This window comes from Apteryx rowi, unplaced genomic scaffold (assembly GCF_003343035.1).
Source record: "Apteryx rowi isolate R43461 unplaced genomic scaffold, aptRow1 scaffold_271, whole genome shotgun sequence".
In the NCBI taxonomy this organism is placed as follows: Eukaryota; Metazoa; Chordata; class Aves; order Apterygiformes; family Apterygidae; genus Apteryx; species Apteryx rowi.
The window spans coordinates 1,135,288-1,161,658 of NW_020449097.1; the positions used below are offsets into that span (position 1 = coordinate 1,135,288).

The window sequence follows — 26,371 nt, forward strand, 5'->3', positions numbered from 1 at the left end:
GCCTGCTTCATCATCTGTTCATCCATCTGTCAATTCCCATCAATAATTTTTGGATCCACTGACCAATGTCCACCAAATTTGAAAGAGAAGCAGAAGCCTCAGAGGTGATTGTGGTCCTGCAAGTTGTATGAAAGTCAATATCTGGATACAGAGAGCCATTCAAGGAAGGGCACATGGAGCCTCTCCTGTCTGGCAGCAGCATTGCACACGTGCCAAGCGCTAGAGTAGCCACAGTGCTTGGAGCATCATGTAAAGCTGAGGTATCACGGACTGTTGATCCAAGCTGGGGTTATTGTTGCATGGGTAGATTGGGATTGCTAAATGACAAAGGACGCAAATCCTTAAGGATACTAGCCTTAAACAGTTAGTTCATTGTTCTTCAACGTCAGTGCATATGTATCCACTGATTCGCTCCAGTGTACAAGACCTGCAAATATGCATGTGAGCAGTAGCACAAAAAGGACTCATTATTAAGAGACTAAACTAAGGGGAGTTCTTTTCTAGTTAGGAATATACTAGCATCTAATTTTGGCAAGATAAGGTTTCTTCCATGAACATGACTGTAACTTCATAGGCCAAATGCAGAGAAGTAAAACACAGTTTTGGCACCTGCTGGAGAGATCTAACCCTACTGATCAGTGCACATTGATCTCTGTGAAAAGGCTCTGACTACCTTTCAGAAAGGCCAAGCCCTCAGCACAATCTTTGAAAGAGGATGGTTGCATAATGCCAACAGTTATGGTCGGTGTTCATTTTCCTTAATTATAGACTCCTGAAACCTAGGCCTTTAATCTAAACTAGTCCAGATTTGCTATCTGGTTGACGGGAAAAGAAATTCCCACTCCCTCCCCGAAGATTCATCACACCTTCGTGGAGCTGAATGGATCTCCTTTCAAGTAGGGGTATCCTCTCTGCAGCATCTGCAGAGGCAGCGTAGATCGCTTAGGCTCCCTTCTAGTGGTCAGACATCTCACCAAGATGGTTGTTAGCTCCCCAGCAACATGGTACTGTTCACTTTTCATTATGAGAGAGTAACATTACTAATGACTTATTAATGAATCTCATAACAATAAAAGTACCTCACTAAAAAACATTCAGTATATGGCATCAATGCAGGATTTTTATGTTCAGCTTTGTTAATGTGTTCAATATGCTATTTGTCAAATAATGCCAGATAACTGTCCAAAAATAAGAGACAAGCAAGACTTTTTTTTCTTTAACAATTATTGCACAATCTGACTAGAATTGTTCAGATGAATGATAGATGGTAAAGAAGTTTTGCTAAAATTGCTCAACTCAATTCAGACAGCTTGGACTGATGTGCGAATGCTTTTCAGATAATAAAGCAAGCTTTGTTTTGTATTTTTAAATGGAGAAGATATGTAAAAGAAATCACATATTTATTGCAGAAGCCTTGGAAAATGAGAAGGGTTGTTACTCTAAGGTATTATTTGTCTTGCAAGTTTCTAAGGTGTTTCAATATGTCTTATTTTCTTTGCTTAATATGCTCAATATTTAAAACATTTGGAAGATTGCTTCCACTATAGATATCTCCATTAATAATATTAACCTCATCACTGCTCTGGGAAAGAACTCCGTGTCCCTAAAGAGCATATGCTAAACATCCTGACATTTCCACTTGCAACGCTTAGTAGACAGGGCCTTAGGCAAGAACCGATATATGAGCTGGATGTAGTTGGATACAATTCATATCAAATAAGGAAGGGGACGGAGAAGAGAAAGCTCTTATTTCCAAGAGTTATCACCTGTAGGACTGCTTTGCTAAAAAATGTCACTGTTGGGGAAGAGAGAAAAAGGAAGAAACCTGCCTATGTTAGAAAAGTTGTTATACTTTTCTAAAGAGAGCAAGCTGGCACTAAATTCTTCAAATTGTCAGGAAAATATCCTTATACGTAACTGCATGCTTTCACTAGGTTCCAGGGGATTTCTAGGTTACATCACCTATAATTAAAGCACAAGGTCAAGCCTTTTCATCTCAGAACTATAAACAGATATTTATCAGCTTTAATAAAAAAACCTGCCATGTTTCTTTCCTTGCATGGCAATGTTCATTAAAACAAATTGTCTGCAAGCAACAGAACCATTGAAACACTCTTTTGGACTTATGTCTCTAAATCCTGCTACCACCAAACACCGGCTCCCTCCCACAGCACCTTCACTACTGGGCAAGAAACAGTGAGTTGCTGCAGCTCCTCTGGATCTATGTGCATGATGACCGGAAAGCACATGATGACTGGAGATCTGGCTGCTGCTCAACACAACATATAATTGCTGAGTTCTTGCTGCCTTTTCTTCACTGCTGAAATAATCTGGTCTCCCTTTTCTCTTCAGCCTACAGTTTTCATGAAAATTGAGGCGAAGTGCTTATCTTTGCCTGTTCTGCCTTTAAACACAGTTGGAGCTGAATAATAGAGTGAAAACTTATAAAGGTTAGAAGGATAGACAGTCAGGCACACAGCAGGGACACCTAAACTTCCTGTAGAAAATCAGCCTAAAAATGCTGTCAAATATATTTGATGGGAGTATCTGAGAAATTAACAAACAATTCAATCTGTCTTAGTCAGAGGGACTAATTTTAACCAGTATTTGTCTTGAATCATGCCACATCCAGAAAAGGGTGTATTTCAAACAAAAACTGAAACCTGAATGTTAAGAAGTTGTTAACGTTATAAAATCAAGCACAGCAACATTAAGAAATGCAGAGATCATCTTATCTTCTGCTAGCGTGGTCTAAAAGACTGAGATTTGGGACTCAGGCTTTTAGACTGTTATGTACAAATTGAAAGAACATGTTGAATAATTACAAGCAGTTAAACAGTTAAATGATCTCGCTAGAGCATATAACAATTTAGACAGGGTTTGGGAAGGAGTTATCAATACACCACATGTCGTCTAAGACCTCTTGGCCTCTGACTTTCCACTGAAAGGTTCTGGCTCAAATTTTTATGCTTCTGTTTCTAACATGAGAAGTTTAGGTCACTGAGGTGTGCTTTTTCATGGATTGTTTCTCAAGAATTTTACAAGTTAAGTACTGTTACAGATTATCAGATGGGCTTTTTCTATTTCTGTAGTCAGCTACTTTGATTACCTATGATCATTTGCAACATTTGCAATGGTTAATCAATTAAGTCAGTGACTCTTCCATTCAGTGGATTGCTTTGATCTCCATGGATAAGCAAATGGCTGTTTTGATCCTGATTTGACTCAGCAAGAATGACAAGAGCTTCAAATTGTTGCCTTTGGAGGAAAGTCAGGTAGAAATTGTTTGGCAGATTCTCTGGATATTTAGTATTTCTTTCAAAACCTTCCATATTAAAAAGGCTTCAAAAGGAGTGCTCTGTTTCTGATGAAGAGGGAAAAGGTGGGAGGAGGAAGGACATATGCAGGAAGATTGCCTGATGATGGACTGTACCTTCTGGATTGATTCATAACCCATTTGTCACTCCTGCTTTAATGAAGCAATAACAGGTCAATTTATCTTCCCCAGCAAGCTGTTGTACATTTGGAGTGTGAGCCGACTTTGACAGTTGTGGGGGAAAGATGTAAATGATGGCCTCGTTACATTAACATATCTCCATGGAAATGTGAGGAACTCTCTTTGCACAGATATGAGTTTAAACATCAGGCAGACAAAACAGGGTGCAACTAGCAAGTTGCCACATGCAGCATTTTTTGAAAGAGATTAGACCCTCTTCCAGTTCCACACGTCTTACACACCCTCTGTGTGGTAAGAAGGCAGTGTTTGCTCTGCAGACCTCAAGCAGCTTTCCCATAGGAGCACACAGGAAAACCCTACCACAATACATGGGCAGCCAGACAACCACTGGGTGGACCTTGGTGGCTTCCTACATTCCATCTCTACAGACAAGTTTTCCATAGCATCCTTTTTCAAGCTTCATTGCCCGCTCGTGAAAGAGCTCCAGTGCCATCGGAGGCAGCTACTTTCACAACTTCTCCCCTGCTCTGGGCTTCTTCTACCTGGCCTGAAATCTTGTCATTCTTCCCAGTATTGCAAGCAGCAGAGAGCCCATATGAATTTCTCTGTTAATTTTTCAGTGTACATACTCACATACCTGTGCCACATTAAATATGTTTCACTGCAGGGGACATGCGTGCCTAGAATTAGTACTGTCTCAAGTACTTTGCTCTATGGGCACTTTAAGGTTATAGTATATGTGGTATTTCTAAAGAGGGAGTGCCATTTTAATGTTCTTACTGGATGCACTTAGTTTAATTGCTATCAAAATCAGTGGTTGATATTCAGCCAACCTAAACTACAGAGCTAAATTACTTTAATGTGTGTCTTTAGAAAATACAAGTGAAAAAAAAAAAAAAGAATATTTGGTTCAAATTGAAAGAGGAATGGTTGGGGGGGCACATTCTTTTTCAGGATAAACAGAAATGTTTGATTTAACTCAAATGTTTTTGTTTGGATTATATAACCTTTAAAACAGTATCTGTTCAGTTTTAAAAAAAATCCTTTGTAGTTTTCACCTAAAATAATTTCCCAAATTTCATGAACATTTTCCCCTTTCTTCCTCTTGGAGCTGCATATCATTATTTTGGGGGAAACTGACTTTTAGCATATCTCTCCATCTCTGATTTCCATGAAGAACCAAGTGCATTTCAGCTTCACAAAAGAAAGAGAAGCCAAATAGATGATGTCATTACTCCCTGAAATGTTGGCAAATTTTATTTTGTCTTATTTGTTTTATAACATTCCAGAATGGTCCAAAAGGGGTAAGAGTCTGACAGCATAAACCAGAATCAAATGTGAATTGCTGAAATTATGTGGCAACCTTGATCTAATTAAACTAATTTGATAATGCCCTGTTATCCATATTGTATTGCAGAAGTGTCCAAAGTCTTCCATAGACCTTTATTTTAATTGCATCAGAGAGGATTTTTGTCTTCTCAGAATTAATGACAAAGTACTTACTAGCTAGCATAGCAAGGGGATTGGGCCCAGCATATTTTAATTTTGTAGATATTTTTAACCTACATGAATTACCTTACACTTGGAGTACCAGCCATTTACTTACTCAAAAGATCATGTGGTTTGGTGTTGTATCCCACCATTATTGTCATTATGATAATTTAGTATATAAATGGAAGCCAAATTATTCTGTCTCTTGTCCAGATTGACAGATGAGAAACTGTCCCTTAATTTTGGAAGAGCAACCTTGATGTGTTTCAGTATCTAATGGGAGATAGATAGTGATGGGTTTTTCAGCAGAATGTGTCAGATTGATGGGTTCAGGCTGATGACCCTTCAAGATAAGAGATGCCAGCTCTGGTGGAGCGCTACCACTTACTGCCAAATATTGAAATAGATAATGACATTTTTTTAACTCCAGAAAGACCTCAGTGCAATGCAACAGATACTCTACCACAGGCCAGAGAGCAGCTTAAACAATTAACACATTTTTAACATGAAGTTTTCAAGTTTGTTCAACTCATTTTTTCACGTGCAGCTGCAGTGAATCAGTTCTAACTATAGCTTGTAAATTAAATCAGTATGCTAAGGTTAATAGATTAATGATTTTCTCATGAATGCGATGTGTTGGCAAGGCACAAACATAAACCAAAGGGCAAGCAGGACATACCACAGTTGCATAAACAATGGAGATGTTGAGACTTCATTAGTCCTTCAATACTAAATATGTGGTAAGAAAGTCTTGCATCAATGTCGGCAACAGGGACACATTAAGACCTGCTTTTGGAATGAAAAGGAATGCTGAATTTCTGACTGCAGAAAAGCATATGAAGAACAAAAAGAGCCCCTGGGAAAGGAACAATTATAATATATTAAAATTATATATAATTTTATTAAAGTGTATATATAATATTAAAAAATTAAGTAAAAACTATAGTAAGGGTTTTTAACAATTGCATAAATTTCCTAAAGGACTCTGAATATTTCTCAATACTTTCAGAAATCTGTAGTGTTGCACTGAATTCAGTCAAATACCTTACTATTGTCTTCAGTGGAAGCAATTAGATTAATGATGAATGTTTTTTAAACCCTACTCAAATTCTTTACATCAAGAGGGAGTCTTCCTTTAAAATTAAGACATTATTAAATAATGCCAAGTTTGTAAAATATCTTGTATTAGGTCAATTGATACAGCCAAGAAGATAGACAATAATCTACTAGACTTTTTGGAAGTATTGCTAAGTAAAGTGTGTATCGTTAGTCTTCAAGTTACACCTGAAACTCTCTTTCAAATCTATGAATGTGTGAAAGCAAAATAAAAAAGAAGCACAATCCCTCTCTGAATTACATTTGTTTCTGGCCTGAATTATGAACTGGATGTAGTTCAGTTTGAATATGTCCCTTGTCCACAGGAGGCCCACGGATAGATGGTAGTAAAACATGCAATAGATGCATTCTAAGGACACATTTCAGCCTGAGGACTGCTTACACACCACTTGCTGCAATAACATAGTCAGTATTTGTAGTGGTTCGGCAGAGTGTCGGTGGACACTTAACTCAGACTGGGTAGTTCCTCACCTGGAGAAGTGCCACCAGTGGCATTATTTTTCATAAGGGGTGGTTAGGTGAGCTGATTAAAGGTGAAACCTTGCAGTGTGTTTCCTAGTTTGCATGCCTAGGAAAGCCCTAATAAGGAAAGCACTGCTCTAAGGAGCTCAGCTCATCACGCAGATGGGTAATCTATGAATTTCAAGCACTTATGCAATGAACAGACATATGAAGAGAGAAAATGGGTTGCCCAAGAAAGCACTTAGAGACACACTTGAGTTTAATTTAGCAGCCAAGTCCTCTGAGATCATAAGCACAAGCAGGCAGCAATGGAGCATCATGATAAGAGTTGGCTTAAGTTGCTATGAATGAAAAGTGCAAACTTGTGGGTAGGAAAATCCTGAAAGGCAGGAGCAGGAGCAGCACTGCCTGACTGGTGTTGAGTGGCTTGCGAATTGTGTAGTAAAACCTGCTTATCACACATAGTTATCTGTATGCTCGCTCAGCTTGACTCACCCACTCCAAAACAGCAGTATCACCCACAACTGCAAGAGGTTGATGACTATATAAGCTGTAAGCCCAGTCTTTTATTTCTATATTTGACACTGCTTATCAGTAAACACTTTTCCAACTTTATTTTGGGGCTTTATCTTAAGAAATGAGAGAGATACACTGAGAAGTCTTGAGGTAAGGTCTGTATTATCCCATCAGGTTCTCCCTGTGGATGTCCACAGCAGAGATCTGGTAGTTCAGACAAGTAGGTTAGATCTATCCTGTAGGATGATTTTCACGTGTTCCTCATCAAATGTTCCAGATGGTGACCCCTTGGAAGGTACAGCTTTTCTTTCTAACCTTTTCCATAGGCAAATCCATAATAAGCAAACAGATAAGTACTTACATTGCTAATTATAGTGTTGACTGCAAAACTACCAAGTGTGCAAGCACTAGATTTGTGCTGGAAGCTCATTTAGCAGGCAAAAATGATTCCTGGAAAATTAGGAGGTCAAGCTTGAGCCTTTCTGTAAATTTATCCTGTTTCACTGACAGCAGCCCCCAAAGCAAATTGAGTTATTGTTTTCCACAAACGGCGGGAATGTAAATCTGTGCTTTCTATGCTAGGTGGGAGAGACTACCTACATATCCCAAAAATGAACCGCTCCTTCCCATCATCATATAAGTTGAATGGTTCATGAATTTGGATGTCTTAACATGGTTATGCTTCTAAAGTAGATCACGGATAAGTCTTGCAGCTTTATGAAGGTTCTCATAATACTTTGCATTTTCCTTAAAAGCGTGTTTCCTGGAGTCATAAAATCTGTTTCCTAGAGTCATGAAATTATGCCAAACCCTCAGTTTTCATTTACAAAGCACATTTTTCTCTTTGGTACTGTAGAGAAGAGCTGGAAAGTGAGACTTGAGTGCATCTGAAGGGTGAGAGAAATGGCAAATTAAAAAATTTTAATATTATTTATTTTAAAGCCAGTGTCATGATTTTCCGGGGGAAGTGACTCATGGGTTTCAGCAGTTTATATTTGAAATTCAAAAGATGAACAAGTGAAACTGTCACAACTCACATGGGAAGTGTATAGCAAAACAAGCTCTCTGAACCTCAAATAAACATTTCACTGCTGGATCTTCTTTCTTCAAAGAAGTGTTCCTCAGCCAAAATGGAATGGGATCAGTTTAAAAAAGAAAAACTATCAAAATAAGTAAAAGTCAAGATTTATTGGAAAATCATGCCTGGAGGAGACAGTTGAACAAAATTTACTGACAAATTTAGCAGGAAAAACTCCCCACTGGCTACATTAACATGGAAGCTAGTTTTACTGGCTTTTCACCTTTGAAAAACTACTCAGGAGATTTGCCTGCAGTATTTAAGAGTCAGGAACATTCCTGGGACTTTCAGAGACTAATATCTTCTCTACATTATTTGATTGATGAGAATGAGACAGGTAGCAATTGTTGTTCTATTGCAAAATTCCTTATCTGTAAGTTAATGGGCAGAGCCGGAACGTGATGAATTTCAGGTCATGACACAAAGGCACATTTTTTCCCCCCTTAATTGTGGCTTTTAGAAACATAATTTTCAATGACAGGTGATTTGGTTTGTATGTTCTATTCTTGATTTAGTCAACCCATTTGGATGGCCAGGGATTTCATGAAAAACAAGAGTGTTCCCACAATTTTTGATTTCTATACGTCATAGTAACCAATGGCACTAAATAACAACACTGCCTAAACACATTCAGGACCAGATTGTGGCTATGGACAAGGGCCAGTTTAACAGTGAGGGGAAGTTTTGCCAGGATAATTTAGCAGACATTAATAGAAAAGATGTCCTTGAAACAAAGGAAAACAACCAAAACAGGTGCAATGACAATTAATGAAACACAGTCCTTTGAGTACTCCGCACACTAAGATGAATAGAATGAAGAAGGTATGAAGAAGGGTCAAAGCTTACAGCTATTGCTCAACTAAAAATTCCTCCAATACGATGGATGCCTTTTTCTACCTGGGGACATTACAATTCCGTCCTACAATAATGCAATGTATTTCTCATGCAGACTCAGCTGAAGTTTTGAGACTAGATGCTGAGGTTCTTGGCCAAGTGTGTTCCTGGCTGGATGGTGGCTGTTATCTCTCATCCGTATTCCAGGGAGATGGCCTCATTTCATGAGTGTATGCCTTACATTTTCCTCAGTTATATTTAATGAAGGGTGATACTGCTTAAATCTTGAATGCCACTGATACCTTTCCCCCACCTCAAAATATCATGGTATTCCTATGTATCACACAGCTATTTTTGGACAAAGTGAAATTTCAAGGACTGTGGGAGACAGGCAGTGAGGGTCTCTCTCCCTTCCATCATCCTTGCTCCTTAACTGATCTGGGGAGTACATCATTGGGAAATTCTGACCATTGGTGGTAACTGCCCCGTCCTGGCACCCTCCACCTTCTCCACTCTCTCCATCTCTAACCCCAAATACACATGTTCTCCTAGCAGATCCCCCTCCTCCATTGGCTCCACCAGCACCCCTCAGCCCCACCAATCCACCCACTGCAGGCACCAACCCTACTCAGCTTGAAAGAGGGAGGAGCACAGCCAGCTGGAAAGCAGCCTTCCTTACGCTCTTCCTCCTCGCCAGGGCTGGAGTAGAGAGGCCAGGCCAGCAGCACCGTATCTTGGGGCTGGGACCTGTAGAGGCACAAAACAGGGCAAAAAGTTTCTGTGAGTGGGGTTGGGCCACCCCATGGCAGACAGCACAGAAAGCTGTGCAGTGCTGTTATATTGCAGGAGCCCCAACACTTGATCATTTCAAATATTAATTAGAATAATGTACCCTTAGAGCAATGATACTACCTCTCATTGATCCCTGTACCATTACGCAGTGTCCGTTCTGTCAAAAGAGGACACCTGGTACTTCTCCCTGTGCACGCTGCTTCAGTCACTTTTCAGGCCATTTTCTCAACATGCTGCAAATTTACTAGACTTGGTCTTGACGTACCCTTGTGTGTGCAAGGAGTAAAACAGGAGCAGAGCTCTGCAACTCCAGTTTCTAATTCCCTACTGAATTCTAGTTCCTTATTAGTTGCCTCCAGAGGATACAACAAAAGGAAACAACTCCCAGCTAGAGAGATAACAGGCCCATTCTATGGTAAAACGTGGACACAAAGGAGTAGTTGGACTCTCCTGCTTGCAGTAAGATGAGAACTGTGGTGACTGATACCACATTATGGTGCTAACTGGTTGCTGAATGGCAGAGCGTTATCAACTTAACAGGACAGTGCCAACTACAGGATAGCTCAAGATTGGGGCATCATTCTTCTGAAAACTTAGAAAGTACAGTATTGAAATTAAACTTTTCTGCAAAGTGATGATACTGTAATCCACCATTAAAAAGCATTTCTGTGGCAAGTACTAGAGATAAAGCACCTGCTTGTTATCTGAATCTGAAAGGCACCAGGGAGTGACAGAAAAGAGTAGAGAGATACTCACATACCTTTTTATAATTAAAGGGATGATGATTTGATCTGGAATTAATATTTGGAAGCAAGCTGTGTGGCTAGGGAAGCACTTTAGAATCCACACCTTTAAGTTTTTGATTGCTGTAAAGGAGCTTTCTTTTTTGGCATGCAGTGTATATTTGGTGTATAAAGAAATATAGAACAGTTTGACCTTGAAGGAATTAATCTTTTCTGAGGCACATGGGTTTTGAATGGACCTAGACATAATTAGATTTTTTAAATTGCACAGGGCGTGCTCAATCTTTCCATCAGTGTATAGCTGGAAGAAGATGTAGGAAGGATCTCTGGGGGAGAGGGGAAGGAATTCTGCTCTTCAGTAAAAGTATCACCCATGATCAGGAAGAGAGGGGTCCTTTGAATCTCAGCTCTCGTCAGGTTATTGCAGTCTGATATAAGAGACCAGCCATGAGTAAGGAGAAAGCTACTGATAGTGTCTTGCCCTTGCCTCGTCCATCACTGATATAGTAAGTGAAGAGCCAGATATCAGCCATAGTGCCACCGTAGAATTTATAGGAGGACTTGGAATTAGCCTTATACCTTTTCCAGAGAATTTTTCTATCCACTGTATTTATCAACAGAAAAAATTACCTTACGTAAAACTATTTGCCTTATTAGGATACCAGTAGGTCTCATAATTGTATAAACAGTGCAATAATAAACAAGGTGAGGAGAGTCTCCTGTCATAAACCCAACATGGAAAACTTCAAGAGTTCACCACCTTCTCAGACATCCACATAATTCAGGAGTAAGTGGGCTGATGCCAATGGCATTAGATGCAGAGCTGGAAACCAGATCAGAATTGTACCCTGATAAACTACAGAGAAGCTAGTAAAGAAAGTTGTTCTATATAAATTTACTTTCATTTAGGGTCTATATCAGATAATCAGAAGAGAAAAATCCTCACTGTTTTGGGGTTTTTTCTTTGCTCCGCACCTCTAAAATGCTCTGGCTCTTCATTAGTTGTTTTGGATATTTTTAAGTGCCATAATTAATGTCAAAATGTAATTTCTATTCTAACTGCTCTTTCAGCAGCTCATAACTTTTCAGACCAATTTCTTATCTCTTACAAGGTCTTGGTCAGGTAGGTCTCTTTTGCTTTTAAATTGCAAAATTATCTCTTTTTAGAAGTTATAATCCAGTGGAAAATGTTATTTGACTTATCAGGGGCAAATTCAGACTTCCTCCAAGCAAGGGCTGTGTTTTACACCACACACATAACAGGCTTGTCTTGATTCCAAATGTGGATTTAAAAGAAAATAAATACTAAGATTAAAAAATGGATATTGCAGATAAATAAATACTAATTGAAATCAATGGAACCAGATTAATTTGCGTCAAATCAGGATCCAAAGTACTCTGAAGAGCCATAAACAGGAATATAAATGGGCACCAATATTTTTTCCCCCCAAAACTGCCTTTCTGAGAATAATCACACTACCCAAACACTCTTAATTTAATCATTCACTGAAGGATGTTACAGGTAAGTGCTCCTAATAAATAGTAGGTGTTTCCCTGAGGGCCAAGATAGTTTGCATAATGTGCTAGCTATTTATTTTCCAGTGTTATGGTGACAGAAAACTGCTACAGTACAGCCAATTCTAATGAGATGTTTTATAAATGTCTTTTGCTAACGAGAGATCTTGTTTAAGTTCTGAGTTTCAGAGGTTAAAATAATACAGCACCATCAGTACAGTCACTGCTGCTACATATGATCCAACTCCTTTTTGTTTAATTAACTTTTGTATGTTCTGATCTATTTATAGATGGAGATATCGAGAGCTCTTCGGCTGGAGCAGATGTGACTGTTATTGGAGGTAAGTAGCAGATCGTACTTAGATGCACCATTAGAATTAAAACAGCAGGTTGGTTGCTTGCATTTTACAAAACCCCTGCTTTGCTGACAAGACAACAGGAGCAGCACAATTAGAGTTAATTAGGCCAGTGGGAAATCTGCTCCCAGAGGGGCTATTGGCAAGATAACAAGATGAGATAATGAGCATAAACCATGTCGTGAGCAGTACCACTCCTATCTAGTCCCCCTTTTAGGGCAAAATATCTAAGGGCCGAACACCAAAGTCAACCTCTTATATTCCTTATCATTCACTAGGCCAAGATTGTCATCTAATGCAAAACTTTATTGTTTTGAACTATGCTAGCTCATACCAGCTGGCCCTTTATTTTTACAGAATATACCACAGTGCATTTCCTGGTGTTCTATTAAAGTTCTCTCATGCATTTAAACTAAATACAGTTGTCAGAATAAATGAGCGAAGCTATGTTCATGGAGAGAACCCTGTCTTTTTATTTTTATTGTGTTTGTTCATTTCCATGCTAACGCACTAATTTCAGTCATTCACAAGGGGGTATACCAATCATTAGTGCAAATTGGTGAGGTTCTGCTATATTTCCCTCAGGTCCCATCTCCCGTAACTTTAATTTCAGCTTTCTATGAACAAGTAGCAGGTAAATTGATTTGTACTTAGTCCCTTAGGCTTATTAATATTGTGCTACATCTAAAGCCTATTAAAGCCTCTTGTGTCAAGGGATGCCAGTGAGGTCCTAAAAATTGATGAAGCCCCCATCACAGCTATGTTATTATTGTAAACCTCAAGTTCTTTATATAAGCAATTTTATTTCTGCCAGCAGTAACTTCACTTTCCAGAATCAGGCACCATAAAATCTGTGGGATAGCATTACAGGCATATTTTATAAGATAGAGTTATAATTTCTATTAACCCTACTGATGATTAACAGGGGCCCAAGTCCCTGTTTTCATGCCAATATTTTATCCCCACTCAGTTTACCGATGATAAATCTAAAGCTTTGGAGATATCCACTCCTGCCCCACGTCTTGAACAGAAGAAAAATATTCTCTACACTCCCCTCATTGTCACTGCAGAACAGTAGGCATTTCCAGGAAGCGATTCATCGGACCAGATGTAGTCATTCAGTTCCAGGATAAGAGGAATCCCCTCTCTAGTCCACTGAATACTGAGGCAGCCCAGGGCAACTAACTCTGATGGAGCCTTCTGTATGGTAGAAGCCTACAGTTAGTCAAATGAATTTCTACCTATTGCAGCTTCACAGTAGCTTCACGCTCCACATATGGCATTTTCCCAGGAATGTCCTCCTTCCCAGTGTTGGCTGTTCTGGTGCTTCTTATTGTGTATTTCTTTAATGTTTGGTTTACTCCCTTAATCCCTTGCTCCTGGAGTCATGTGAATATATAGGCAGCTCAATTTCATATACATGTACAGAATCACAGTTAAAGAGGAAAGCTTATAAGCACATTGTATCCAAAAAGTGTAAAAAAAAATCACACAAGTTGAATAACTAAAATTCAAAATGTTTCATTTTCAGGGTTCCTAAATGAACTATTTGATCTGAGAGAAAGGAGATACAGCTCTTAATTTTTGAAATATGGACTTGTCAGTGATAGCTGTCTTTTCTTTAATTCCACATTCCACTGTAGAAAAGGAAAGAAAGAAACGGGCTCTGAGAAGTGAGGATATACAATGTTTGCTGCACAGCCTTCCCCAGAGCTTGGCTTTACATTGCTTCGGTAGGACTGCTGCCATTCACAGTTTGGTCATATGCACATTTGGGTTACCTGCAAAAAATTTTGTCCAGTCAACGCATTGCTTGTAATTAGCTTAGGCCAGGAGACAGAGAAGATCTACCCAGAATCCCTTCCTCCTCCCAGGTGTCACTTCCACATTCATTACAATTAGGCTTTCTTAATTAGAGCACAGCATGATATGGCAGCTTGGAAATACAGAGCAGTGCTGTAGGCAGATGGCAGGGCTCCTGCTACTTGTTGAAAGTCTCCTAAGAAATATTCAGTGCCCTCTCCTCCTCTTGAAATTGAGTGTACTCTGTGGGACAGGATCAGGTCACCTGCAGACTCCCCTGGGTATACATTACCAGAAGGATGCAAAAAAAGGTGTCAGGTTTTATTTTATGTCCTCTTATTTCTCCTCATTTTGGAATGAACTTGTAGCTTCAATGAGTTCAACCGAATCCAGACATTAATTGAAAGAAAGCTTGCAAGAATTTGTCCTGCATTTCTGCAGTATCTGTACCCAGTCTTGGTTTTGGCAGCATCAACTCAGCAGTCTGTTTCTTCAGGAATCTGTTCTGACCCTGAAATTCACAACATGTGAATATTTTATGGTACATGGACTTTTACCTATTGAATAGCTCAAGCTGTGCTGCCTGTCTGTAAAACACAGGCAGTGTGTTATTCCTGACAAGGCATTAAACTGGTTCCTTTCCTCTAGGTGTGATTGCTGCAGTGGTGTTTGTCCTCATTTGCCTGTTGGTTGTGATGCTCCGATACATGTACAGACATAAGGGCACCTACCACACCAATGAGGCAAAAGGAACTGAGTTTGCCGAAAGCGCAGATGCCGCTTTGAAAAATGACCCTGCTCTCCAGGAAGCAGTGGATGAGAGCAAAAAGGAATATTTCATCTGAGAGGCAAGGATTTCCATGAAGATTTCCCCAAGGGAATCAGTCAGAAATACTACATCAACAGAAGTGCTGAGAGGGATAATATGAGGACAGAGGCAAGCATCCTAATTGAAAAGTACCTCTTTTCTTTCTTTGACATTGGGTTGTTTCTTTTTCTCCACCCATGAAGAACTGAATGCCAGATACTTGCCCGTTGATTTTATTAGCAACACAGCTGGTCTCAGTTGAAATCAATATCAGATAAGAAGAAACAAAATCTCAGTATGAGTGATACACCAAAACCAGATAATGATAGCAAATGTCAAGCCTTGACATTTGGTGAAAATAGCAGATGCCAATGGAAAACATCCTCTTAGAGTTAATGATGCATCCTATGCTGATATTATACAGAACTACCTGAAATTGAATTTCAAATGGTCACAGAACAAACATTAAACTAGATAAAGCTGAGGTAGCTGGAAGAAAAACAACTTTGTAGTCCAGATATCTCCCCCCTCCCCTTAAATGTGCAATTTTATGGGCACAGGGGAGTTTGTTTTGTTTTTTGAGGGATTTAGATTGGGATTTCTTTTTGAATTTTTTTGAATTTTATATATATAAAAGTCAAAGACACTTCAAAGAAATAAAACTATTGAAAAACATGGAAAATCTAAGAATGAAGGATTTATTTCTAACTTGCTCTGCACAGCAACTTGTGAATTGCAAAATGTTGGAATTTATAGTGTAGGATATAATAGTCAGTAGACTTACAAATTTGATTCCAATTAGTTGTTAGGTTCCCTGCATGCGTGTATAAATAGATAGATATTAAAAGGTAAAGCATCTTGTTTTGAACAGGCCTTTTGAAACAATGGAGCTCAGCTAGATTTTTTCAAGTAAGATATTTTTGCCTGAGTATTTATTTATTTATTTTGCATTGGAAAATTCTTTTGAACATCTGCCAATAGGATTTTGAATTTTTTTTTGTGGGGGGGGGATTCAGTTCTGGTGCAGATACCAATAAATCTTTTACAAATTCAACCACAAAATGCCACTCTAAGGGTCATCTGAATCCCACTGGATTGTATTGATATCTCCCTCTGTATGGCCTCTATATATCCTTTGCATTGTGCTAGATATGAGAATTACACCGACTACCAATGCTTTAATATAAATAAATAAACAAATTAGTCATGGTGGGTCACATGAAAAGATTTTGTTCCTTGCCTAAGAATCAACGGAGATGAGTTTCTTTACCCCAGTAAGCTGTCTTCCTAATTTAAGCCCACAATTAGCTCCGGAAATAGGATAATTGTTCTCTGCACCTGTTCATCCCCAGCTGTGATGGTGCCCTGGACTACTGAAAATAGAAGAGGAGGAATACGTGATAACAAATAGGACACTGATGAGCTCTGCTCAACTTGATATGCTTTTTCCTGTGTTTTGATCTATATATGTGTGTGTATATATATATATATACACACACACACACACACACATATATATATATATATAAAGTCACCTACAACTGTGCTTTCAAGACATTGTTGCTGATCATGCATACTCACTTCTTGGCACCAAAAACTTGGAAAGCTCCTGGACTCCAACATATCCCATTCAATGCTGGCCACATAAATGCTACAGGGAAGACAGATCTGAACAAGAAAAGACACTGAGGACCCAAGTGGAGTTGGTGAAGAGATGGGATATTTTTGCCTGTTCAATCACAATCTCTGTCTTTTCTCAGTACCTGCAGGAGGTGGACTCTGAACTATCCTTAGAATCCCAACAGCTTAAATTTTGGCGAATCCTGCRTGTTTGCATTTTAGCCAAAGAATAACAAAATCGTGCCAAATTTACTAAATGCTTAAGGTATTTTTTCATAATATATTGTTGCACAAGCACATTATATTTTGTGTCTAGTAAAGTATAAAATGCACATAACCCAGCACTAGCAGAGCTCATATATTTTGATATTATGCACTTGATTATTTCCTTCTAAAATACATTACTATTTTAATGTTTTTACTACTTTTGAAAAAGGAATCTGGCTTTATTTTTCTGAGACAAGTTTTGGCAGAAATTTACTAATCTTAGCTGTAAGACTGAGTTTGTAAAACTGAAGATTCATCCCTGACCTTCCAGTTGAATAAAAAAATAAATATTTCCCCTGATTAGAGGGTAAATGGGGTGACTTGAGCTCTGTTATATCTCTCACACAAGGCACAGGAACACCCAAAAACTTTCCTTGAATGCTAGTAGGACCTACAGAGGACTGCTAGCCTTTCAACATCTTCTGTCCCCTTTCATATAACCAGACCCACATGATCTAGGCTTGGCTGTTGAAGAATATTTACTTAATTGAGTTTTATTTGATACCATCCAGGTGACAGGCTGGAACAAGTTTCCTTCTAAGTTGTCCTAAGGCAACTTACAGCAATGTGTGAGGGACATTGGCAATAAATTTCTTCCTCTCACCTCAGTCATGAAATTCTCTGGTTTTTACAACATGAGCCTGCTGATTAGAATTAGAGAACTGTGAGATACCTAAACAGAGGCAGAAGAACCTGCGTCTATGTCTCTTTTCTTTTTTTTTTTTTGGTTGATTGGTTTTTTTTAATTATAGTGTGGCCAGAGCCAAACAAGTCATGTTCACTAATGACATCTGAACTATAGAGGCCAGATTTTCTGGTGATATAAAATAAATTCAGTGGAGCTCAGCCAATTCTTACCAGTTCAGTCAGCCCCAGACTTTGTGTTATTGCCTCCCCTAAATCTGAACTGAATGCAGCTACTGGGCTTTGACTATTTCCCTTCTAAGTAGCTTAATTAAATCTCTTTATCCCATTTTCCCTATTCATCTAGGCAAACAAACTGTCCAAGCATGCAGCAACAGCTTCCCAATTAGTAATGAGCCACTTTGAATGTTTGAGGAGCGGTGACTCTGGAAAGAACGATGGTTTCAGTTAGTTTATTTTTTCCAGTGTCCCATTGGGTTCCAGGACTTTGCGAATTTAGAAATGACTAAAGCACACTGAACAGAGAGAAGAGCTGGTTTATGAGGATTTTTTGTTTATTTGTCTTTTTCAGGACAAATTTTGCTTTGTAATGGAGAGAACTCATGACATCTAATGACTGGCAGAGCTCTAATGGCCTTATCCTGCTATTTTTTACTCATACAATAACTCTAGTGTCGAGTCATTCAATTTAGCTGTAAAAGAGTGCACTATAAACTTCCTATAACTTTTACGGCTAATAAGCAAAACCTCCTTCTGCAAGCCACATGCTGTGCTAAAACAAACACTATGTGCAACACTGAGATGTCTTGGGTGGCAGCCATAGTTTTTAATCAACAATGATTAATTGATTTTTAACAATTTCCTTCCCAAACAGGAGGATTAAGGAAACTGTTTCTTCCCCCCCCACCAGACTTTTAATCTCGGTGCCTCCAGTGCTGTATCCCCAGTCCTCCTGCGGCTTTCAGGTGACCCGTCTCCCCGACAGCACCTGCCCCGCTACCTGGGCAGGCTCCTCAGATGCCTTTGCATGGCATCCCCATTGCACTTCCTTCACAGGGCCCCCACGCCTCCTGCACACACACTCCCTATCACCACACTCCCATCACCACCGTGATGTCTTCAGCTGCTCCCACACTCCTCCTTTGCCACCTTACTTTTTTCATCCGGTAGCTGGACACGTGCTGCAGTTGGACTGATGCATACACTGACTGTCCAGTCAATCGGTATCTCTGCAGTGCAATGCATCCAGGATAAAAAGATAAGCTTGGTCAGGTTTTTTTTGAATCAGTGGAGGCACTAACTTTGTCCCTCTCCATCAGTCAAGATCTAATTTTCACAGAAGAGGTTCAGACCTCCAGTTCTGTGCCAGATTTGATCAAAACTGACCAGTGAGTTGAACAGAGGAGACTGATTTATAGAGCGATCACATATGCCATGTTTTCATGGAAAACAGGGCTAAAAGTAGTACTGCAAGCTCTCTAGCTAGTTAAACTTAGTGCTATAAACCCCTAGTGTTCAGTAAACAAGGGAGCAGAATGACAATCTCTCAAGCAAATCAGTTTTGTCCTGATGCCCTAATGCTCTGTGAATGCCTGTTGAATACCACTTTGCATAGAGAACCACAGGCCTCTGTGCCCAAGTCATTTTTCAAAGATGTACAGGAAAACTTTGCGTCAAATTGACCAATATTTGCTGGGCTTGGAAGGGAGAGGATTAATATGGTATTGTAGGAACACAGGACATTTTTAAAAATATTTGTGGAAATGATGACAGTTAAATGTAATATTTCTGATGATGTTGGTGAGCTTTAAGAGTGGGGCCTTGGAGCTTTCAGATTCTCTCACTCAAAAAAATTGCAAAGGGAAATTAATCTGCTTTTAAACTGTCTCTTCTAGTCAGCATTGAGTAAGCCTTGAAAACAGATTACAAATACTTAATATTCTACCATTGTGCCTTAACCTCAGGAACTGTATTTCTTCTAATTTTTGGAGGAGTCCTGTGCTATCCTCCTCTGCACATAAAAACTGGTGCCTTACCAGTGCCAGCTCCTGTGGCAGCAGTACAGCTCAGCAGAGTAATCCTGTCCAGAAGCAGTCAGTCCCAACAGCGTATCTGACTACCCGTTTTTGGATCTGGTACTCCTTTATTTCTAGGGCTTGGCCGCTATCATTCCAGATGTTCCTGGGGGCCAATCTGCCATTGCACATTAATGTAGTCCTGGGAAGGATTTAAACAGCTATTAGTCAAAGTAGCTATGTATGTATTTTCTTTTTAGAAAAACAGGACCAAATCACTTCCAGGGACTATTAAAAATAATACCATAGGATCTCTCAGAACCATCAATGTTGATTTTTCATTTAAATCAAGTCTAGGGATCACTGGGGGAACAGCAGGAAGGGAGAAAAAAAGGGCTCTTCGCTTTCAGCAGGGAATGCAGAAAAGGTGCTGAAACATTTATAGAAGGATAAGTAGGAAAAAAATGCTAGCTAGGGACTGCCAAGACTGCAAGGTTTCTCACAGAATACTGGAAAGGCTGAGACAAGATGTAAATCAGTAAAAAGATAAAGAAGGAGAGAAGGCAGTTAAATGTCAATAGAGATGGAGAGCAGTTTTGTGTCAAGCAAAACAGATATTTCTGCTTGGAGAAATCAAAGTGTATTTGCTGAAGGTAACTGCTGACATCAAATTTCTTTGAATTATATGAGATGTTTGAATTCCTTGCATATGCCAGTCCAATCAAAAAATGTTGGTAAATACACACCAAAAGAGTACCCATGTTAAATGAATTAAGAGCTGTTTATAACATTTCCTAAAATCTCAGTTCTGCACATAAAAAAGCTTTGTGTGCTTAGAAAATGCACAAGCATCACAGCAACAGTTTAAATAAGACAGAAAAATAAAGAACTCCTGAACAAGCAGTGAACACACATCTGAGGTCTAGAAATTCAGGTAGTGGATAAAGGCAGCTAAAGGTATCAAAGAAAAAGGATCGATGGTGAGTAAAAATTCTGACTATACTAGAAAGAAATGAAATCTTTGTAGTAGTAGAGGTCCTTCACTAGTTCAGGATGGTAATACTGTCAGTGCCTGGAAATAAGGAATCCTTATTCTATGCAACTGTTCCCTGTGCAGCTGGGATAAAATCCCACTAAATTCAGTGGGACATGTATTTCATTGACTGTATTTATCCTTCCTGCAAAGATTACAGTCCCATCCATTTCAGAAAGAAACACTCTAATCAAGGTAGAAGTCTTTATAAGGGCTAATCTTTCAGCACAGTCTCATGTTTTCACACCCTTTTCTTTTGTTTCAAACTGTACGTATTATGGGAAGTATCTGAGATACTGTATTAAAGTCTATTTGAATGGGTTGAATGGCAGCACTGCTATGACCAGAAGAGAGAACACAGAGTATTCAAAGCTTACTGATATTGCATGTTAAAGCTGACTATGATGTTTTTATTTACCAAAGCTATTAATATACTGCTGGAATAAATCTACTACATTTTGAACTGGGAAAAAAGCTAAAATATGAAGAAGCAAATAACTTTATAATTAAAGTTGTCATTTGCAGCATTTAAAAGACTGTTCTCATATTTTTGTTCTTCTTTAAAATACCTTGAACTTTTAGAATTGCCAATTATGTTGTTTTCTCAAGAGTGTACATCAAAAAAGAAGTAGTAGGCTGGAATTTTTATTAATAGAGCATGCAACCCCAAAAAGATATACTGCTGGTGTTTGTATTTAAAAGGGAAGAGAAGCTTTTGATAGCTCTAAGAAAGAGTCAAATTTCAAATAAGAAATCAAAGAATAATTCTCTCTAAAAGAACATTATCCTGTGCATGCCAGTGTGGACCTGCACACTGTCTATTATCTGAGGCATGGTATTCTGAAAAAGTCTAGGCAGGCTCATAAAACATCTAATGCATATTTACTGATGGATGGTCTGCCTTATACCCAACTGTTACCAAGTATGAATACTTCTGCTTTTTCTTTATGCTTCCTATACAATTTCTATTTTATGATAATACATGCCTAATTTAAGAATAAACAGAGGTAGTAGTATAATAGGTATTGTGACCTTGCCTCCATCAGCTCCTTTTTCAAAGATTATTGCAATCAGTGGGAAAAAAAATGGGGTTTTAGGTGATATATTATTGCATCAACATGATGCTTTAAAATGGTGACATCACATTCCCTGGAGGGTGGTGGACCACCTAAGTTTTAATATCCACATGTGAAGTAGCGGTAACAGCTTTTGCCATGGGGCTTTCACTTGCCACAAGGCTCTGATGTGTAGGACTGTTGTGAAGCCAGCAATGGCCATATGGTTCATTAGCAACGTTCTTGCTGGGACAACAAGCTGTAGGGTAAGATGGTTGAAGAATATCCCCTAGTTCCTCCATTATTAGCTAGCACGTTATGGAAATTCAACCTTGACTACAAACACATCTAACAATGGGACTCTGTGTTATTGTAAGTGCATCAGCAGCCAAAATATGTGTTGAGTGGTGCTGATATCAATGGCACTGCATGGTATGTAATTACATGGAGTTTGGTCATTGGCTTGATGTTTGTTTGCCAAGAATTAATGAAAGAGTGTTGGGATCAAATTCATCCTTTATGGATGACCACTAGTTCAACAAGCTTACAGCAGAAACAAAGAACTGAGCAAAGAAAAAATACCAGAAAAGGGAAATACATGAAAATAACAGTGTTCAGCAATATGTGCCACCACATAACTATATAATTCAACTCTCAAAAATTATATAAGTCACAGAATTAAAGTGCACCCATCAGGATTTTCCACCAGCCCATGGCTAATTCAGAAGCAACAACTTACACATATATATGATTCGCTTCACACCTCTTCTATCATCTGTTGTGGAATGAGAACCTCAGTACAGAATGCTCTGACGGCACCAGCTAAGAAAAAGGTCCAAACCTTGCAATGATGAACCTGCTTCCCAGCAAGGCTTTCAATTAACATTTTATTTCAGCTAAAAAAAAAGAAAGGAGTAACACCCAAATCTTCTGCAGCCAGTCTTGCTAGGGCTGTACGCAGAGAGGTTTTCTAGTTCCTGATGTTTGGTTAACAACCAGGAAGTCTTGAGTGGTCTCTCAGTTTCCAGTATCTCCGAAAGAAAGTATATAATCTCCCAGGAGGATTGCTAGCAGATTCACTTGAAAGTCCTTCTCAATTTGACATATGGATACGCGGATAAAATGCAACTCAACACCATATTCTCAGTTACTGGGAACAATCATCTTTATCCGTTCTAACACCTAATAGAGTGATCAATAGCATTTTAATAAAGCTTGCTGTAAGTCATATTTAACTCAAGTAAGATTTTGTATTGCATTTCTATTAAATTACACTTTCTGCCATTCTTTAGTGTGAATTTTCTGCTTTCCTTTCCATTCATAAATTTTTGTTTCATGAAAGCACGTGTGACCCGCAGGGCTCTCCATACCTTCTCTAATATCCCCGTAATGTTATGCATAAATACAGCCTTGTGCTCAGAAATTCTTCTACTGTGCTGACATGTCTCCATTCCCTTTTGTTCAGCAGCAGCACAACTTACCTACCAATACAGAAGTGGAAGAATCGGACAGATTATTACATCTCTCAGTTATCTGGGAAAGGGATAAAGACCATTGTTCCATGAAGGGAGCTCAGGACTCTCACAGTCTTTCTTCTTTCATGACATGAGTGATGCTTCTGACACAGAGACGTAAGAAAGCAGTTTCCCTAATGAAAAATGAAAGGCACCACATAGAATCAGGAACAAGCTGATTCCCCTGAACAGCAAAGTGCTGGACATATGCCAAAAGTTAAGCCACAAGAATTAGTCATACAGACTTCTACCCACCACCCTAAGAATTATTTTTCTCAGTCTTCCCATTCAGTTCCTCTCCTCCCTTCTACCCCCAGAAAACATCTGGCAGCTGCCTTTAAGTTTAACCAGACTTCTCATCTTTGCAGCTCCATTGACTACAATGAAAAATGAATTACAGGCCCAAGTAGAAGAGCAAATACTTCAGTACCAGATTACTTTAAATTTTTTATCTGACTGTTCAGGTCAACTTACTCATCGTCCCACTCCAAGGTGTAAATTACATGGGTTTTGAAAGCCTGTTCCAATTTGTTCATTTTGTCCCAGCCCTCCCAGTCCAGTTCTTGTCCTTTCCTGTTGTCAGATCAGGAAGTTTCTTCCTATATTCTGACTGACCTTTGCATAGATCCAGTCTTCGGGGGGGGGGGGGGAGGGGGAGTGTCCTCCGAAAAAACTTGTAACTTGAAAAAACAGTTTTGTCAAACCCCTCAAATTATGATTTTTCAGTAAGGAAGAGCATGGTATAGTCCTGAAATGAAGGTCACATTCCCACAGAACCCCCTACCCAAAGCAAGGAAACATTGAAGATTTAAAAGAAAACATTACCAGAATATTGTTTTAACATGGGCCAACAATACATTTTCTAAAAACCCATTTCCTGACCAGAGTTGAATTGTTTCTGACAGAATTTCACCCCTTAATGCTCCTCACATTTCTCTCCTCCCTGCAATCAAGAGTAAATAAATAATCAGTCTGAGGAAAAAAATTTTTTTAACCAAACAAATGACTAAGAGGTCATTATTCATTAAGACTATTTTGTTTCCAGCAGTTCTGTGCTGTATAGTAAAACTTGTTAAGATTGCACAAAGACTAAAGTAGTATTTTTGTTTCATCTTTCCTCTGCAGTAACATTTGTGGAATGTGTTTGTGTCATTTCATCTAATAGTCATTTTTCTTGTTCAATACCTGCCCAGGTCTTGCCCTTACTCTCTACATGCAATGGGTTAAGGCGGAGCTGGGAAAATATATATAATCATTCATTTCCCTCCCCTGCCTAGCTCTGAGTCTAGGCAGGAGTTCACACCTTCCAAGGGATCTGTTTCATTTTATTAGTATTATTAGGGAAAATTAAATCTCTGAGAAAATACCATATAGTTTCTTAAAATTATACATTTTACATATATCTCTGTGGTTACTATCCAGAGTATTTGCAAGAAGATATCATTGATTTTTATTTCATAAAAACATGGGCACATTTTTCAGCATAGGCTTCTCCATCCTGTTGCTGGGAATGCAAGTTTAAGACTGAATTTCTTTAGTCCGTCCTAAACTCTCAGGCAATATTCTTCCAGAAAGCCTGAGAGAGTTATAGCATCATCTATCAAAGCATCACTGCAGGAGGATGCATTTGGGTAATGACACATTCTATTGCTACTACTAGGTTTCTGTGATGTTGGTAAGACCTTCGCATCATTTTTATGGCATAGTCAAAGCTGAGTTCAGATTTCCTTTTGGATTTCCTAAAAATTTCTAAAGTCTGTTCTGAAGAGAACCAGAAAACCCTTTGGATTCTGCAAGTAAACCAAAATCTACTGTATCTCAAGTAAAGCTGAACAATTCATAACAATAGCATTTAGTGTTCTATTGACTACCACACAAAGTGAAGATGTCTTTTGCAGTTATGCATGCTGGTACCTTAAAATCCGTTGGTCATCATGAGAAATGAGTTTGACTGTTATAGCTAAAAGCAGAAGCTTCTCCAGATTTATCTAAGCAACTAAATTGTTCCAGAAAGACTGGTGCCCCTCTCACATCCTTAGATGGTCAGGAACACTTAACACACCAAGAGTTTTGATATAAGAATGCAGTGAGATAGCAAGTAAAAAATACAAATGGCTTCCTGCAAGTCTCTGTCCACCAGAGCACAATACACACTGAGCAAGTATTCATTTTCAATAGCCTATGTTAAAACACAAATTTTAGTTCCATTTGTCCCAACAAGAAATTAGCATAAATATTTTGTCCCACAGCAGTTTGAAAATCATTTTTGAGAAGATTCCATTCAGCTGCACAATATCATATAGACAACATAGGGGCGCCAAAGCCTTCCATGAGTTAAGGAGCACGAAAACAATGCCCCAGCAGAGCAGTAAGCTTTGCCCTTTACAGTTAACAATGAAATAATTAAGCCTTGGGTCAATTTTCTACTGTTTTCTGGAGTACCAGGGAGCCAGAACTCCTATTAAAAATATTTCCCATACGAAAAAAACACTGTTAGTTAAAAGTAGGTGACATACACTGTCAGTATTGCAAAGCTAAGGAGAAAAGAAACCTTGCCAAGGTGAACAACTTTCTAAAGGCATCACTTGTTAAATGCTTAGGGCCATAAAACCTACTGATTTTTCAGCAAAGTGGGATTGTTAGGAGACCTCATGTCCTTCCAATTAAGGACAGTGGAATGAGGGAAATCTATAAAGAAATCCCAGACAAAAACAAGTAGCCAGCCCAAGAAGTCTATGAAGTGAGTGATCCCAGATGACTTGGCCAAGTTGGCATTCCCAGCCAAAGAAGGTAATAGGGTTTATGAGGAACTGCACACACAGAAATGAGAGACTCCATTCGTTCTACAAGCAAGGCCTCTGACTGTGCCCAGATTTGCACTGAAACTTTAATAAAGTGCACTTGTTTGTTTTTTGTTTTTTTTTCCCCCACATCCGTATAGCTTAGTTGGTGAAATTCCTCATGGGGTAAGATAAAATAATCCTTCCAAAGATGTATAGCCCTCTGCTCCAGAAGGTATATGCAGCTGTTTGGGTGCATAGCATTTACATGACTATTGAATTGTCATGTCATGATTGCTGTGGCTGGACCAATTTACTAAACTAGTTTAATCCAAACAGCAAATTTTCTACATACAGGCAAGACCTGAATGCAAAAAAAGCAGAAATAAAAAGACCTCCATATCTTGGGAGAGGGCCAGTCTTTCAGCCTGTGTGTTTCTGCCTATGCTTTCTAGGTTCCTATTGATGCTC

The 26,371-nt window shown here is 38.9% G+C and overlaps 1 protein-coding gene across 1 annotated transcript in view; it reads left to right on the top strand.

Annotated features, from left to right (window-relative positions):
* The window catches only part of GYPC (glycophorin C (Gerbich blood group)), a 37,626-nt gene extending 16,548 nt beyond the window's left edge, over window positions 1–21,078 (top strand). Inside the window, exons 2-3 of the mRNA XM_026068492.1 lie at window positions 12,295–12,345; window positions 14,812–21,078. Coding sequence (XP_025924277.1) covers window positions 12,295–12,345; window positions 14,812–15,008 — 248 coding nt within the window. The 3' untranslated portion in view covers window positions 15,009–21,078. The remainder of the gene's footprint in view (window positions 1–12,294; window positions 12,346–14,811) is intronic.
* The last annotated feature ends 5,293 nt before the right edge of the window (window positions 21,079–26,371 follow it).